Source organism: Aegilops tauschii, chromosome 5, assembly GCF_002575655.3.
Source record: "Aegilops tauschii subsp. strangulata cultivar AL8/78 chromosome 5, Aet v6.0, whole genome shotgun sequence".
NCBI lineage: Eukaryota > Viridiplantae > Streptophyta > Magnoliopsida > Poales > Poaceae > Aegilops > Aegilops tauschii.
The window spans coordinates 238,347,988-238,364,506 of NC_053039.3; the positions used below are offsets into that span (position 1 = coordinate 238,347,988).

Genomic DNA, 16,519 nt, shown 5'->3' on the forward strand with positions numbered 1-16,519 from the left:
CTCCCCTATTTTTAATATGTTCCTAGAGAAAAATAAGTTGAAAGATGATAGTAGCAATGATGCGGACTGGGTCCGTGATCTGAGGATTATCCTCATTACTGCATAGAAGAATTATGTCTTTTGATGCACCACTAAGCGATGGACCTATTGCAGGAGCAGAAGCATATGTTATGAACGTTTGACAATCTCGGTATGATGACTACTTGATAGTTTAGTGCACCATGCTTTATGGCTTAGAACCGGAACTTCAAAAACATTTTGAATGCCACGGAGCATATGAGATGTTCCAAGAGCTGAAATTGGTATTTCAGAATCATGCCCGTGTCGAGAGGTATGAGACCTCTAACAAGTACTTTGCCTACAAGATGGAGGAGAATAGCTCAGCCAGTGAGCATGTGCTCAGAATGTCTGGGTACTACAATCGCTTGAATCAAGTGGGAGTTAATCTTCAAGATAAGATAATGATTGATAGAGTTCTCTAGTCACTATCACCAAGCTACTAGAACTTCATAATGAACTATAATATGCAAGGGATGAAAAAAATGATTCCCAAGCTCTTCGTGATGCTGAAATTGGCGAAGGTAGAAATCAAGAAAGAGCATCAAGTGTTGATGGTTAACATGACCACTATTTTCAAAAAAGGGCAAGGAAAGGAAAGGGAACTTCAAGAAGAATGGCAAGCAAGTTGCCACCCCCGTGAAGAAGCCGAAAGCTGGACACAAGCCTGAAACTAAGTGCTTCTACTGCGAAGGAAATGGTCACTAGAAGTGGAACTGCCCCAAAAACTTGGCGGATAAGAAGGATGGCAAAGTGAACAAAGATATATTTGATATACATGTTATTAATGTGTATTTTACTAGTGTCCAAAGTAATCCCTGGGTACTTGATACCGGTTCAGTTGCTAAGATTAGTAACTCGAAACAGGAGTTGCAGAGTCTAGTTAAAAGCGAGGTGACGATGTGTGTTGGAAATGATTCCAAGGTTGATATTATCACCATCGCACACTCCCTCTACCTTCAGGATTAGTATTGAACCTAAATAAAAGTTATTTGGTGTTTGCATTGCATGATTATGATTAGATCATGTTTATTGCAATACGGTTATGCATTTAAGTTAGAGAATAATTTTTATTCTGTTTACATGGATAAAACCTTCTATGGTCATACACCCAATGTAAATGGTTTATTGAATCTCGATCGTAGTAATACACATATTCATAATATTGATGTCAAAAGATGCAAAGTTGATAATGATAGTGCAACATATTTGTAGCACTGCCATTTAGGTCATATTGGTATAAAGCGCATGAAGAAACTCCATGCAGATGGACTTTCGGAATCACTTGATTATGGATCGTTTGATACTTGGGAGCCATACCTCCTGGGAAAGATTACTAAAACTCCATTCTCCGGAACAATGGAGCGAGCTAATGACTTATTGGAAATAATACATACCGATGTATGCGGTCCAATGAGTGTTGAAGCACGTGGCGGGTATCGTTATTTTCTGAGCTTCACAGATGATTTGAGTAGGTATGGGTATACTTAATGAAACACAAGTCTGAAACATTTGAAAAGTTCAAAGAATTTCAGACTGAAGCGAAGAATCATCGTAACAAGAAAATAAAGTTTCTACGATTTGATCATGGAGGCGAATATTTGGGTTATGAGTTTGGCCTTCATTTAAAACAATGGAATTGTTTCACAACTCACGCCACCTGGAACACCACAGCGTAATGGTATGTCTGAACGTCGTAACCGTACTTTATTGGATATGGTGCGTTCTATGATGTCTCTTACCGATTTGCCACTATCGTTTTGGGGTTATGCATTAGATACAGAAACGTCTTAATCGTTGAGATGACACCGTATGAACTGTGGTTTGGCAAGAAACCTAAGCTGTCATTTCTTAAAAGTTTGGGGATGTGACACTTATGTCAAAAGGCTTCAGCCTGATAAGCTCGAACCCAAATTGGAAAAGTGTGTCTTCATAGGATACCCTAAGGAAACAATTGGGTACACCTTCTACCATAGATCCGAAGGCAAGATCTTTGTTGCCAAGAATGGCACATTTCTAGAGAAGGAGTTTCTCTCGAAAGAAGTGGGCGGGAGGAAAGTAGAACTTGATGAGGTAATTGTACCTTCTCTCGAATTGGAAAGTAGCACATCAGAGAAATCCATTCCCATCATGCCTACACCAACTAGCACTACAAGGATTCCGGTCTATTGCAACAAAATTTATTGCTACAACTACATTTTCTTGCAATAAAATGCAACATTGCCACAAATTCTCCGGTTGTGGTAATAGGCCGCACATATTGCTAATGATGATGATCATGAAACTTCATATCAAGTTACTACTGGACCTCGTAGGTCGAACAAAGCATGTTCCGCACCAGAGTGGTACGGTAATCCTGTTCTGGAAGTCATGTTACTAGACCATGGCAAACCTACGAACTATGAAGAAGCTATGATGAGGCCACATTCCGACAGATGGCTTGAGGCCATCAAATCTGAGATAGGATCCATGTATGAGAACAAAGTATGGACTTTGGTGGACTTGCCCGATGATCGGCAAGCCATAGAGAATAAATGGATCTTCAAGAAGAAGACTGACGCTGATGGTAATGTTACCGTCTACAAAGCTTGGCTAGTCGCAAAAAGGTTTTCGACAAGTTCAAGGGGTTGACTACGATGAGACTCTCTCACCCGATGCGATGCTTAGGTTCATCTGAATCATGTTAGCAATTGCTGCATTTTATGATTATGAAATCTGGCAAATGGACGTCAAAACTGCATTCCTTAATGGATTTCTTAAAGAAGAGTTGTATATGATGCAACCAGAAGGTTTTGTCGATCCTAAAGGTGCTAACAAGGTGTGCAAACTCTAGTGATCCATCTATAGACTAGTGCAAGCATCTTGGAGTTGGAATATACGCTTCGATGAAGTGATCAAAGCATATGATTTTATACAGACTTTCGGTGAAGCCTGTACTTACAAGAAAGCGAGTGGGAGCTCTATAGCATTTCTAATATTATATGTAGATGACATATTGTTGATTGGAAATGATGTAGAATTTCTGGATAGCATAAAAGGATACTTGAATAAGAGTTTTCCAATGAAAGACCTCGGTGAAGCTACTTATATATTGGGTATCAAGATCTATAGAGATAGATCAAGACGCTTAATAGGAATTTCACAAAGCACATACCTTGACAAAGTTTTGAAGAAGTTCAAAATGGATCAGTCAAAGAAAGGGTTCTTGCCTGTGTTGTAAGGTGTCAAGTTGAGTAAGACTCAAAGCCTGACCACGACAGAAGATAGAGAGAGAATGAAAGTCATTCCCTATGCCTCAGCCATAGGTTCTATAAAGTATGCCATGTTGTGTACTGATAACCCACAAGTATAGGGGACCGCAACAGTTTTCGAGGGTAGAGTATTCAACCCAAATTTATTGATTCGACACAAGGGGAGCCAAAGAATATTCTTGAGTATTAGCAGTTGAGTTGTGAATCCAATCACACCAGAAAGACTTAATATCTGCAACAAAGTTTTTAGTAGCAAAGTAATATGGAAGTAAGGGTAACAGTGGCAAAAGTAACAGTAGCGATATTGTAGGAATCGTAACTGTGGCAACGGAAAAGTAACTTATCAAAGATCAATACGAAACGAGCTCGTAGGCAATGGATCCATGATAAATAATTATGTCGGATGACATTCATCATGCAACGGTTATAACATAGGGTGACACAGAACTAGCTCCAGTTCATCAATATAATGTAGGCATGTATTTCGAATATAGTCATACGTGCTTATGGAAGAACTTGCATGACATCTTTTGTCCTACCCTCCCATGGCAGCGGGGTCCTATTGGAAACTAAGGGATATTAAGGCCTCCTTTTAACAGAGTACCAGACCAAAGCATTAGCACTTAGTGAGTAAACTCCTCAAACTACGGTCATCATCGGGAGTGGTCCCGACTATTGTCACTCCGGGGTTGCCGGATAATAACACGTAGTAGGTGACTATAACTTGCAAGATAGCATCAAGAACACAAATATATTCATGAAAACATAATAGGTTCAGATCTGAAATCATGGCACTCGGGCCCTAGTGACAAGCATTAAGCATAGCAAAGTCATAGCAACATGAATCTTAGAACATAGTGGATACTAGGGATCAAACCCTAACAAAACTAACTCGATTACATGGTAAATCTCATCCAACCCATCATGGTCTAGCAAGCCTACGATGGAATTACTCACGAACGGCTGTGAGCACCATGAAATTGGTGATGGAGGATGGTTGATGATGACGATGGCAATGGATTCCCGTCTCTGGAGTCCCGAACGGACTCCAGATCTGCCCTCCCGGGGAAGAACAAGGCTTGGCGGAGGCTCCGTATCGTAAAACGTGATGAATCCTTCTCTCTTATTTTTTTCTCCCCGAAAGTGAATATATGGAGTTGGAGTTGAGGTCGGTGGAGGTCCAGGGGGCCCACAAGGTCAGAGGGCGCGCCCCCACCCTTGTGGCTAGTGTGTGGGACCCCTGCTGCTCATTCTTTCGCCAATATTTTTATTAATCCCAAAACTTAGCTCCGTGAAGTTTCAGGTCATTCCGAGAACTTTTTATTCCGCACAAAAATAACACCATGGCAATTCTGCTGAAAATAGCGTCAGTCCGGGTTAGTTCCATTCAAATCATGCAAGTTAGAGTCCAAAACAAGGGCAAAAGAGTTTGGAAAAGTAGATACGACGGAGATGTATCAACTCCCCCAAGCTTAAACCTTTGCTTGTCCTCAAGCAATTCAGTTGACAAACTGAAAGTGATAAAGAAAAACTTTTACAAACTATGTTTGATCTTGTTGTTGCAAATATGTAAAGACAGCATTCAAGTTTTCAGAAAAGATTATGAACTAACCAGATTCACAATAACTTTTAGGTCTCACATTTACCCACATCAATGGCATAATCAACTAGCGAGCAATAATAATAAATCTCGGATGACAACACTTTTCTCAAAACAATCTTGATATGACATAACAAGATGGTATCTCACTAGCCCTTTCCGAGACAACAAAACATAAATGTAGAGCACCCCTGAAGATCAAGGACTAACTAAACATTGTAATTCATGGCAAAAGAGATCCGGTCACCGTCATACTCAATATAAATTAATAACAATGCATACAAATGGCAGTGGTGCTCTCTAACTGGTGCTTTTTATAAGAGGATGATGACTCAGCAATAAAAGTAAATAGATAGGCCCTTCGCAGAGGGAAGCAGGGTTTTGCAGAGGTGCCAGAGCTCGAGTTTTGAAATAGAGATTGAATAATATTTTGAGCGGCATGCTTTCATTGTCAACATAAAAACCAAGAGATCTCGGTATCTTCCATGCTACATACATTATAGGCGGTTCCCAAACAGAATGGTAAAGTCTATACTCCCCCACCACCAACAAGCACACTCCACGGCTGGTCCGAAACAACGGGTACCGTCCAACTAACAACAGTCCTGGGGGAGTTTTGTCTGCAATTATTTTGATTTGATTTGCTTTGAGCATGGGACTGGGCTTCCCGGTTACCAGCCATTTTTCTCGTGAATGATGAGCGGGGTCCACTCACCGTGAGAATAACCCACCTAGCATGGAAGATATTGACAGCCCTAGTTGGTACATGAGCTATTCGAGCATACAAAATAGATTATCATTTGAAGGTTTAGAGTTTGGCACATGCAAATTTACTTGGAACAGCATATAAATACCGCATATAGGAAGGTATGGTGGACTCATATGGAACAACTTTGGGGTTTATGGAACTGGATGTACAAGCAGTATTCCCGCTTAGTACAAGTGAAGGCTAGAAAGAGACGGGGAAGCGACCAACTAGAGAGCGACAACAGTCATAAACATGCATTGAGATTAACCAACATTGAGTGCAAACATGAGTAGGATATAAATCACCATGAACTTAAATATCGTAGAGGCTATGTTGATTTTGTTTCAACTACATGTGTGAACATGTGCCAAGTCAAGTCACTCGAATTATTCAAAGGAGGATACCATCCTATCATACTACATCACAATCATTTTAATTTCCATGTTGACACGCAAGGTAAACCATTATAAACTCCTAGCTAATTAAGCATGACATGAATAACTATAATCTCTAATTGTCATCAAACATGTTACATTCATAATAGGCTGAATCAGGAACGATGAACTAATCATATTTACAAAAACAAGATAGGTCGAGTTCATACCAGCTTTTCCTCATCTCAATCATTTCATCATATATCGTCATTATTGCCTTTCACTTGCATGACCGAATGGTGTGGATAATAATAATAGTACACATGCATTGCACCAAGCTGGAATCTTCAAACATTTATTCGAAGGAGAAGACAAGGTAATATGGGCTCTTTGTTAGATCAACAATAATGCATATGAGAGCCACTCAACATTTTCATCGTGGTCTTCTCCTCTCGACCCCCAACGAAAAGAAAAGAATTTCAAAGAAACACACTGAAATATTTTTGGAGTTTTTGTTTTTCTGAAGAAAGTAAAATAAGAACGAGAAAAACTATTTACACGGGAAAGCTCCCAACAAGCAAAAGAAGAACGAGAAATCTTTTTGGGTTTTCTTTTAATACTACAAGTAAGCAAGCATAGAAAGTAAACTAACTACAGCTAATTTTTTGGCTTTTCTTAAGGGTTTTCAAACACAATAAGAAAGCGAGAAAAAGAAATAAACTAGCATGTATAATACAATGAAAAAGTATGAGCACCGACAACTAGAATGAGTGGGTGAACATGAATATAATGTCGGTGAGAAATGCGTACTCCCCCCAAGCTTAGGCTTTTGGCCTAAGTTGGTCTATGCCCATGGATCAAAGTAGCCCTCTCCGGTGTACTGCGGAGGATCCTGGGGGTTCCACTGGTTAGCGAGCTCCTGTGGATCCCACTGATAAATAGACTCATGTTATGGATCAGGTGATGGCTCAAGCTCAGGAGGTGGGGATCATGTCTGTAACACCCTGAGGATCATGCTACAGTAACCCTCTGTGATTAAGCTAATCATGTTGCTAAACAGGGCTTGATCACATTTGGAACACATTTCTTTTCAAACTCCTAATTCAAACTTCAATTAAATTTAAAGTGGAAAATAAAAGTTTTCAAAAATTTAAACAAAAATGTTCGGGCCATGCCAGAAATTGCACTGATAATTATGGTGGAGAAAACACATTTTTATAAAATACCTAAATACTTTTAAATGAAATAAAACAGAAAAGAAAATAAATAAATAAAAAGAAAATACAACAGAAAACAGAACAGACAAAGAAAAAGAAAAAAAAGGAGGCCCTCCCCCCCACTGGACCCCTGGCCCGACTGGGCCGACCCCCGGCCCAGCCCACCTCTCCCACTCGCCCCCTTCCCTGTTCCCCCCACCGGGGTCGGAACAGGGGCAGTCCCCGCCGCACCCCCTCGCCGGCGACGGGGGAGGATAAGGACGCCAGCGCCCCCCCGCCTCCTCGGGCCCCTCTCCCACTCGCCCCCGCTCACCTCTCGGCCTCCGCGCCTCTCTCTCCCCCCCAGATCCGCGCCGCTCCTCCCTTCCCCACGCCCGACGCGGTCGCCGCCGTTCACCGTCGTTCCCGCGGCCACCGTGCCCCAATCGCCACTTCGCCGTGTCGTACGCCGTCGCCGCCCTCGACTACACCACCTCCACCTCTCCGTTGGAGCTCCGAGCCACTTCAACGGCCTCCCCGAGCTCGTCTTCCCCGCACGGCCGCCGTCGATTGCCGCCCCGTTTCGCCGCCTCGAGCCTCCCCGAGCATGCTGCCGTCCCCCTACAGCCTCGCCGTGAGCCTCTCCCCCTCCTCCCCTGTCCTTTCTCTCTCGCGCGCCCCCTAGCGGCTTCCCCACGCGCGCCCGAACGCCGCGCCGCGGAGCTCGTCGCCGGCGGGTCTCCGGTGACCATTTGGTCATGGGCGTATGCCCGTTAGCTCGACCGCACCGTGTAGCACCCGCCTAGCTAGCTAGTTCGGCCGCTCGCGCGCCCTAACGCCGCACCCGCCCCAGCCCGAAGTACCTCGCCGCCGGCGAGCTCGTAGCGCTCGTCCCCGCCCGTTCCAGCCGCTCCGGCCACCACCGTTGGACGCGCGGCGCCGAGCCGCGTCGAACGCGCCCAGCCACGACCCCGCAGACCCCTGTGCGCGAAACCCGCGCCCCACCCGAGCCGCGCCGCCGCGTTTGGCTCGTCAGAGTTGCTCCGGCGCCGGCCGCCGACGTGGCTGGCCTGGGGCCACCCCAGTGCCTCTGCCAGTGGGCCCCGTGGGCCCCGTTGACTGGGTCAACCCAGTCAACGTGCTGACTGGGCAGGCCCAGCCACTGACATGCGGGCCCCGCCGCAAAATTAAAAAAAGGAAAAGAAAAATGTTTTTATAATTAAAACTAATTAATTAACTTAATCACTCACTGACAGGTGGGCCCAGTAGTTAATTAACTAAAAATTAATTAGTTTAATCTTCTGTTTAACCCACTGTCTATGACAGGTGGGTCCCTCGTGTCAGTTTTAACCAGTCAACCGGACTGTTGACCGCTGACGTCACTCATACGTCATGCTGACGTCATATCCCTTTTCTGTTAATTAAATAATTCCAGAAATTCAAATAATCTTTGAAAATTCATATCTTTTAAACCGTAACTCGGATGAAAATGTTTTCTATATGAAAGTTGCTCAGAACGACGAGACGAATCCGAATACGCAGTCCGATCATCCACCACACCTCCCTAACCTATCGAACTAGCAACTTTCCCCCTCCGGTCCGTCTGTCCGAAAACGCGAAACATCGAGAATACTTCCCGGATGTTCCCGCCCTTCGCCGGTACCACCTACTGTCGCGTTAGGGCACACCTAGCACCGCTCATTGTCATGTCACGCATCGTCATGCTTATGTTTGCATTGTATTTACTGTTTCTTCCCCCTCTTCTCTCCGGTAGACTACGAGACCGACACTGCTGCTGCCCAGTTCGACTACGGAGTTGACGACCCCTCCTACTTGCCAGAGCAACCAGGCAAGCCCCCCCCCCCTTGATCACCAGATATCGCCTATTGTTCTCTATACTGCTTGCATTAGAGTAGTGTAGCATGTTACTGTTTTTCGATATCCTATCCTATCCTGATGCATGTAGCTCCGATTCGCGCGTGTAATATGTCAATTTGTTCGTCTCGTGATGCTCTTCATTTTGTTCAATTGCACCATGTTCATTAGAGGTCATCTTGATGCCCAAATCTTCGTTGGAAGAGGGCTAGTTGCTGTTAATCTCTGGTTCTTATCAGAACTTGGAGATTTGTCATTTTTGTATCATTTATTCTGTGCATCTTTTGAGCATGAGCTCTACATGTGTTTTGAAGTATGCCATGCCATCTTTCCATTGGTATAGTCCATGTATTTTTGTGATCTCTGTGGTGACTAGCACAAGCATGCAAAGTAGGCCCCGTAATAATTCTGATTTCAGGGACTTAGTGTTTTCTCTAAGTCCTAGTCTGCTGTAATTTTGTTGCCATGTAAACTTGATGCTACAGAGAGATCCATGCATATTTTGGAGATGTTCTCTAAGGATGTTTTGTAGCTATAGTTGTAATGCATTTTTGCCAAGCTTATTGTAGTTGATCCATACATGCTATGAAATTGTTCTTGCCATGGATAGCTTCATAAACATGCCATCTTGCTGTAGGTATGCTTGGTTTGCCATGCATTGCTCTGTAGGGAGTGCATCAAGCTCACAAAGAGGCCTACATATTAATATTTCTGCCATGCTCTGTTTTCTGCTAAGTCTGAAACCTGATAACGAAACTTGCTATGTTTACGTGCTTGCCATCTTTTCTTCTGGTCCTTTTTAGCTTATGGTCAGTAAGGGACTTTTGTCATGTGCTTTTAGTAGTACACTACCATGCCTTGTCTTGCTATGTTAAGTTCCTGTAGCATGTTGATTTCGTGCTCTGAACATTGCTACCTGATGCCGATTTCTGCCATGTCCAGTTTTTCACCAAGTCTGTGAACCTGTAATCTTTTGCACTTTTGCCATGCTTGTTTGAGCTTGATATGTTGTGAACTAGCCGTAGCTCAGTGTTCATCTTTTGTGAAGCATCTCCTGTAGATTACTGCCATGTGCTTCGTTGCTATGTTGGGGTGCTGTAGCTTTGTTGTTTGTTGCATTTTAAGTGCTATCTTGATGTTTATCGCAGATTAGTGTCATTCTTGTTTTGCTTGTCATTTGCAAACCGTGCATCCGATTCCGGTGATCTTTATATCGATTTCGACCGAAATCATCTCATCCTTCCAGTGGCATGCTGGGTTTGCCAAGTTACTGCCATGTTCATCTTTTTCCTTCCGGAGCACGCATATGCATCGCATACCATATCTTGCATATCATACATGTTTTGCATCATGTTGCTTGCGCATTTCTCGTTGTTGATTGTGGTTCCATTTGTTTGTGTTCTTGTCTTGGGTAGAGCCGGGAGACGAGTTCGTGAACAAGGAACCTGTCGAGTACGCTTACGAGGATCAAGCTTTCGACAACTCTGAGAATCTTGCAGGCAAGATGACCACCCCTCGAAATCACTTCTATCTTTGCTATGCTAGTTGTTCGCTCTATTGTCATGCTCGCTACCTATCACTTGCTATATCATGTCTCCTATTTTTAGCCATGTCAGCCCCTAACCATCCTTTCCTAGCAAACCGTTGTTTGGCTATGTTACCGCTTTTGCTCAGCCCCTTTTATAGCGTTGCTAGTTGCAGGTGAAGTTGAAGTTTGTTCCATGTCGGAACATGGATATGTTGGGATATCACAATATCTCTTATTTAATTAATGCATCTATATATTTTGGTAAAGGGTGGAAGGCTCGGCCTTAGGCCTGGTGTTTTGTTCCACTCTTGCCGCCCTAGTTACTGTTATACCGGGATTATGTTCCTTGAGTTTGCGTTCCTTACGCGGTCGGGTGATTTATGGGACCCCCTTGACAGTTCGCCTTGAATAAAACTCCTCCAGCAAGGCCCAACTTTGGTTTTACTATTTGCCGCCTAAGCCTTTTCCCCCGGGTTTTCGCGAGCCCGAGGGTCATCTTATTTTAACCCCCCCGGGCCAGTGCTCCTTCGAGTGTTGGTCCGAACCGAGCAGCCTGCGGGGCCACCTCGGGGAAACTCGAGGTCTGGTTTTACTCGTAGCTTGACTTATCCGGTGTGCCCTGAGAACGAGATATGTGCAGCTCCTATCGGGATTTGTCGGCACATTCGGGCGGCTTTGCTGGTCTTGTTTTACCATTGTCGAGATGTCTTGTAAACCGGGATTCCGAGACTGATTGGGTCTTTCCGGGAGAAGGTTTATCCTTCGTTGACCGTGAGAGCTTATGATGGGCTAAGTTGGAACACCCCTGCAGGGTATTATCTTTCGAAAGCCGTGCCCGCGGTTATGAGGCAGATGGGAATTTGTTAATATCCGGTTGTAGATAACTTGTCACTTGACCCAATTAAAATACACCAAGTGCGTGTGTAGCCGTGATGGTCTCTTCTCGGCGGAGTCCGGGAAGTGAACACGGTCTGTGTTATGTTTGACGTAAGTAGGTGTTCAGGACCTCTTCTTGGTCATTGCTAGATGACGTCCGCTCCTTTGCTTCTCTTCTCGCTCTCATTTGCGCAAGTTAGCCACCATATATGCTTTTGCCGCTGCAGCTCCACCTCTTGCACCTCTTTGTCCTATAAGCTTAAATAGTCTTGATCTCGCGGGTGTGAGATTGCTGAGTCCCCGTGACTCACAGATACTTCCAAAACAGTTGCAGGTGCCGACGATGCCAGTGCAGACGATGGCGTCGATCTCAAGTGGGAGTTCGACGAGGAACGTGGTCGTTACTATGTGTCTTTTCCTGATGATCAGTAGTGGAGCCCAGTTGGGACGATCGGGGATCTAGCATTTGGGGTTGTCTTATTTTCATCTGGTTTTTGACCGTAGTCGGTCTATATGATTGTACTTTGGATGATGTATGAATGATATTTATGTATTGTGTGAAGTGGCGATTGTAAACCAACTCTTTATCCCATTCTTGTTCATTACATGGGATTCTGTGAAGATGACCCTTCTTGCGACAAAACCACTATGCGGTTATGCCTCTAAGTCGTGCCTCGACACGTGGGAGATATAGCCGCATTGTGGGCGTTACAGCATGGCTCCTGCTGACGTAGGCCGCGTCATGGGACGCGTGGCTACAGTGTTGCGCCGGGCGAGGGGTGTCCGCTTGGTACACCCGCACTGTGGCCACGTTCCTCCTGGATTCGGGGGTGGCAGGTGGTCCTGTAGCCACACCCCATCTTGCCGTAGTAAATGGGTGCAAACTTTGAGGGGACGCTGGGCCGCCTGCTGGGGGCCGGCTCCCTGAGGCCGCCTACGGAGAGCACGCTGTATTCTGGCAGCCAGCCCCTCGGTCCAGCCGGCCCAAGGAGATGGCCGTTTGTCAAGAAGGTGCCAGGGGCTTAGCTAGCCCCGATGTCTTGAAACGTTATGGGGTGCCCATGAGGCTACCCGTGGTCAATCCCTCCGATAGTAGTCCCCGAAGCTGGTGGGGCGCCGCGGCTCAAATCGAAGTGCCTCAGCAGCTTCCTACTTCGAATGGTCTTGTACTCTTGCTTGGTCCGGCTTCTGGTGATGCCGTTTGTTAGGAGCCGGCCAAGGCTAGGCCGGCCGCCTGGTGAATTCGAATCGTCACAGTGTACGCCGGGTGGTGTGCCCACCGGGTGCGGGTCTGCCGCCCGTTGCTCACTTGCCACGCGTCGCCTGTAGGCCAGGCCCGCCTGCCAGCCCACGCGCGTGATGGGACGTCGCCACAGGCCCGGCCCCACCACTATAGGGCCTCGGCATGCGCGTGGATTCGCTGCGGCAGAGGCGGACGGTTGCCCTTCTCAGGCGCATTAATCATGCGTCGTTAAGGCGCGGAATACGCTGGGTCGTGCGGGGTGTGGGCATAGTTAATCCCACGTCCCCCACGTCTTGCCTCTTCGGCTCCGCCGCCGCAGGCCTATAAGTAGGGGGAGGAGGGAGCAGCACAACGCACGCGCGCCCTCCTCGCCCTCCATCTTCTTTCTCCTTCTCTCACTGCTGTGCTGCGCCGTCTTGCTGCTCGCCGTAGAAGTGCCGCTGCAACTCGCCGTCGCTTGACTTCTCTGCATCGCCGCGTCCTCAACTTCGCGCGACCTTGCCGCGCTGCCACCAAGCAACCACGAGCAATGGCTCGAGGCGACTGGGATGGGTCGAACATCCATGAAGACAACCTCGAGTTCCTCCGCTAGACGCGTCGACTTCCCCGCGTGGCGAATGGGGAGGTGCGTGTCCCCCTTGAGAAGGAGATCTCACCGGCGCCGAGGGACGGCGAGCGCGTCGTCTTCAGGACGCACTCCCTCCGCGGCTTCGGCCTGCCGGCCAGCGGCTTCCTCCGCTCCTTTCTTGATTTCTACCATCTCTAACCCCACCATCTCACGCCGAATACGGTTGTGCTGCTCTCCGCCTTCGTCACCCTTTGCGAGGGGTACCTCGGCGTCTTGCCCACGCTCGAGCTGTGGGGGGGACTCTTCTACCTCAATCTTGGTACTGCCATCAAGGGCGAGGCGGCCGAGTGCGGGGCCTGCGTGCCAGTGTGGTGCACCGGCTCCGGTATCTGCTTCCCGGCCCTCGCTCTGCTGCAGTCGGTGAAGCTCTGCCAAAAGTCGTACTTCTACGTCCTGAATATCCATGGGACGCGGGACTATGTCAACTTGCCGGCTTACGCAACCCGCCCGCCAGTCGAACCTCGGAGCAACTGGAAGTTCTGGCCGAAGATGCTGTCGACCGCCATCACCACCACCTTCACCCGGCTCCAAGAAATGATGGGGTTGGAGGGCCTCAGTGCTTCGGACCTGCTGGTCGCGTTCATCGAACGCCGAGTGCTGCCTCTCCAGGCACGGCCTCATCTAATCGGCTACATGAGCGGCCGCCGAGACCCATGCCAGATGTCCACCAAGGCGCTGCCCACTGTGGAGGTGGTCCGGCTTGTCAATTATTTCTCCAACTTCAAGCTCAACGATGAGAGCTGGTAGTTCGGCAAGGAGCCGTACAGTCGCGCCAACCCGTTGCCTCCAGTAAGTTTTTGAGTCTCTTTCTTTGCTCGCGCCAAGCTCTTTGTGCCGCCTGACCGCTTCGCCATGATGCAGCGCTTCCCGGGCCAGACGGCAGTTGACGCACCAGATCCAGGCTATCAATACATGGCAGACCGCGTGGAGAGTGACGTGGACGACCCCGAGCTGGGGGCGGCCGCCATGGAGGAGGACGACGCCGCCAGAGGCGGCGAGGCAGCAGGTGGGGCCGCAGGAGGCGGCGTCGGGGAATGGCCGGATGACGACAAGGAGGACGACGAGTGGCGTCGTGCGCCTGATGCCGGCAGGACAGGCGCAGGTTCCTCGACGGTGCGGACTGGAGCACCCAGCGCGTCGAAGTGTCGCGCCGACGCCAGGATCTTCGGCAGCCGGCCGTCCAAGAAGGCCAAGGCCACGGTTGCCGCGACCAAGAGGTCGTGAAGGCGGTCTCCATCAGGAAGGGCCCGAAGCAACGCCCGATGGTGTCCACGTAAGTTTCTTGGTCATCTTTGTCTTGTGTTTGCTTCTTCTTGTGAGTTTACGTCTTGTAGACTTTTCTTAGCTTTTCTTCCCGTGTTGTGTAGGGCTCCACTTTCCTTGTCATGGGCCCCATCCGCCTCGGTGATTGGGGCGGCTGACAGCCCCAAAAACACCCGCCGCATGGACCCAACCGCCGCCCTTTGGGAGGCGACTGATAGGAATGCGCTGGAGGCGCAGCAGGAGCGGGATGCCACGGCCCGAGCAAAGGCGGAGGCGGCCGACGCGACACGGGCGAAGGCGGACGTGGCGGCCAAGGCGTGGGAGGAAGAGGCGTCCCGCGACAGGGCTCCGGAGGCCACCGACCCGCAGCATGCGGAGCCGCCGGTGGTGGAGGGCCAGGTGCCGACTGGAGGGGTCGGAGCCGACCAGACGGTCCTGGAGAGGGGAGGGGCTGACCCCATCATCTTGGAGACAGAAGTGCCTCTGCGCGCGCCGACTGTTGGCGAGCGGGACAGCCGGCCCGAAGTGCCGGTGGTGCCGCCGTCTGGCAGCGAACTGGTAGTGGGCCGGGTGGCGACGACGCGCGTTCCCGCGCGCCAGATGGAGGTGGGGGCCGCGAGATCGTCGGCACCCAACACCGAGGCCACCAGCATCGCTCCACCGGACTGGGCGTCAGGAGCCAACTCAGGTGTCCTTAACATGGCGGTGAAGGGCATCTTGGAGCAGTTCAACGCCCACGGCGTCACCCTCCTGAAGTCTAGGAGCGAGCTGCTAGAGATGCAGGCGGTCATTCGGGTATGTCTCTTGTAATCTTGTTTTCAATCCTTGTAATCTTCCGTGGGGGCGCGTCAGTGCATCCACTGGGTGTAGCCCCCGAGTTCCGGGCCGACTGCTGAGCAGGCGGGTCGGAACTTCAAGGTGAGTTTCTGAGTGCTGAAGCGTCTTCTGCTGCAGGATTACCACAATCTGCGTGCGTCCACCTACAACTCCCAGAACCAGGCGCGGGCCAAGCAGACCGCTGACCTGAAACAGAGCTGAGGAAAGAACTTTGTCTTTCAGTGGGGGCGCACAAGCGCACCCGCTGGGTGTAGCCCCTGAGATTCGGGCCGACTGCTGAGTAGTCGAGCCGGATCTTCCGGCAACTTCTTGTCTTTGTGTCGATGCTTGACGCTTTTCTATTTGGTTTTGGCAGCAGCCAACGCTCAGCTGCAGGCGCGCGTGGGCGAGCTCGAGACTGAGCTTCGCGCCAAGGAGCAGGAGCGCAGCCAGGCCGCCACTGAGTGCGACCGAATGGCGAAGGAGCTGACGGACCAGGCAGAGAAGCACAAGGCGGAGGTCTAGTAGCTGAAGGACAATGAGGGGCTCCTCAAGGCCGAGTTCGAGACTCGGCGCTTGAACTGGGCCGAGAGGGAGAAGCTGCTGTCGGACGGCTATGGAGCGATCGAGGACATGGTTGATGGTAAGTCATTTCTTATTTTGTTTCATAATCGCCGACTGCAGCAGGAAGTGGCTTCTGGCTTCTAAACTCTTTATTCTTCTTCTTGGACATAATTTCTTCCTGGTCACTCCCTCGCTGTCAGCCAGGCCATCGAGGTGCGGCCCAAGCAACGGAGGAGGGCGGGCGTGGACATTCGGCCGAACGCGCCTCGGAACCTTGGTGAGCACCTCCTGGCCATCAAGACGGGCCTGGAGCCAGCTCATCCTCTGCTCCGCCGCCTGCAGCGCACCGGGTCACAGGTGCTGGCCGCGCTCTAGCCGGATGCTCAGGTCCGTCGCACTCCCAGCCGGACTGCCGACTGGCTGGAGGTAGTGGTCAAGCGGTTCGAGGCCTGGAAGGGCACCGCACCTCGAGCAGGCGCCAGGACTGCGCTGGAGTTTGC

At 49.1% G+C, this 16,519-nt stretch overlaps 1 protein-coding gene across 1 annotated transcript in view; it reads right to left on the bottom strand.

Annotated features, from left to right (window-relative positions):
* Positions 1–13,781, bottom strand: part of LOC120963922 (NAC domain-containing protein 75-like) — a 62,123-nt gene extending 48,342 nt beyond the window's left edge. Inside the window, exon 1 of the mRNA XM_040388398.2 lies at positions 13,581–13,781. Within this exon, the coding sequence (XP_040244332.2) occupies positions 13,581–13,781 (201 nt within the window). The remainder of the gene's footprint in view (positions 1–13,580) is intronic.
* Between the last annotated feature and the right edge of the window lie 2,738 nt (positions 13,782–16,519).